This window comes from Octopus bimaculoides, chromosome 5 (genome assembly GCF_001194135.2).
Source record: "Octopus bimaculoides isolate UCB-OBI-ISO-001 chromosome 5, ASM119413v2, whole genome shotgun sequence".
Lineage (NCBI taxonomy): Eukaryota > Metazoa > Mollusca > Cephalopoda > Octopoda > Octopodidae > Octopus > Octopus bimaculoides.
In genome coordinates, this window is record NC_068985.1 from 53049005 (window position 1) to 53049831 (window position 827).

At 36.4% G+C, this 827-nt stretch overlaps 1 protein-coding gene across 1 annotated transcript in view; it reads left to right on the forward strand.

Moving 5' to 3' along the window:
- Nucleotides 1–827, forward strand: part of LOC106883853 (scavenger receptor cysteine-rich domain superfamily protein) — a 36956-nt gene that overhangs the window by 4232 nt on the left and 31897 nt on the right. The window contains exon 2 of the mRNA XM_014934992.2: nt 208–255. Within this exon, the coding sequence (XP_014790478.2) occupies nt 208–255 (48 nt within the window). The remainder of the gene's footprint in view (nt 1–207; nt 256–827) is intronic.

Sequence of the window (827 nt, forward strand, 5' to 3'; positions counted from 1 at the left end):
CTTTTTGGGTCGATAAATTAAGTACCAATTGCGTACTGAGTTCGATCAAATCGACTGCCCACCTCCCCTAAAATGTCAGGCCTTGTGCCTATAGTAGAAAGGATATTCATTAAAAGTACGTAAAAAGTGGAACTGAATACTAAATGTGAAATGGTAATGCTTATATTGCAACTTCTTTAATTTCCCTTTGTTTGCTGTGTTTTACAGGTACTTTTGTGTTCTTTTCTATCATTTATGGAGCCTCTGGACAAGTATGTGAGTATTGTTATATACTTATTAAAATTTTTGTTTTGTAACTGGACTGTAACTTCCATAAGTGTATTGTGAGATAAAATTATTAACAGAGAACTGAAACTATTAAATAATAGTGTTTCTTACATGGTTCAAAGCTGAAACAATTATCATTGATTTTACCGTTAAGAACGTTGAAAAGAAAAGCAATAACATTTAAGATAAGATTTAAAATTTAAAAATTTCAATGTATAAGCAAAAAAATTCATCTTTCCTTTGTTCCTCGATTTCAAATTCTAGTTTCTAGTCCTAGCAAATACTATGTACAAATAATTATCGCATTCAGAGTAACTAGCTACGCGCGCGTGTGTGTGCATGTATATGAGTGCGTGCGTGTGCACGTGTGTGTATGTGGATGTGTACGAGTGTGTGAAGGCGCGTGGCCTGACCTAGTGGTTACGGTATTGTACGCACGATCGGTCGATCATGGGTTCGATTTCCAGCCCGGGCAGCGCGCTGTGTTCTTGAATAAAACGTTTCATTTCACGTTGCTCCTGTCCACTCAGCTTTAAATAGGTAACGCTGTGACAAAATAG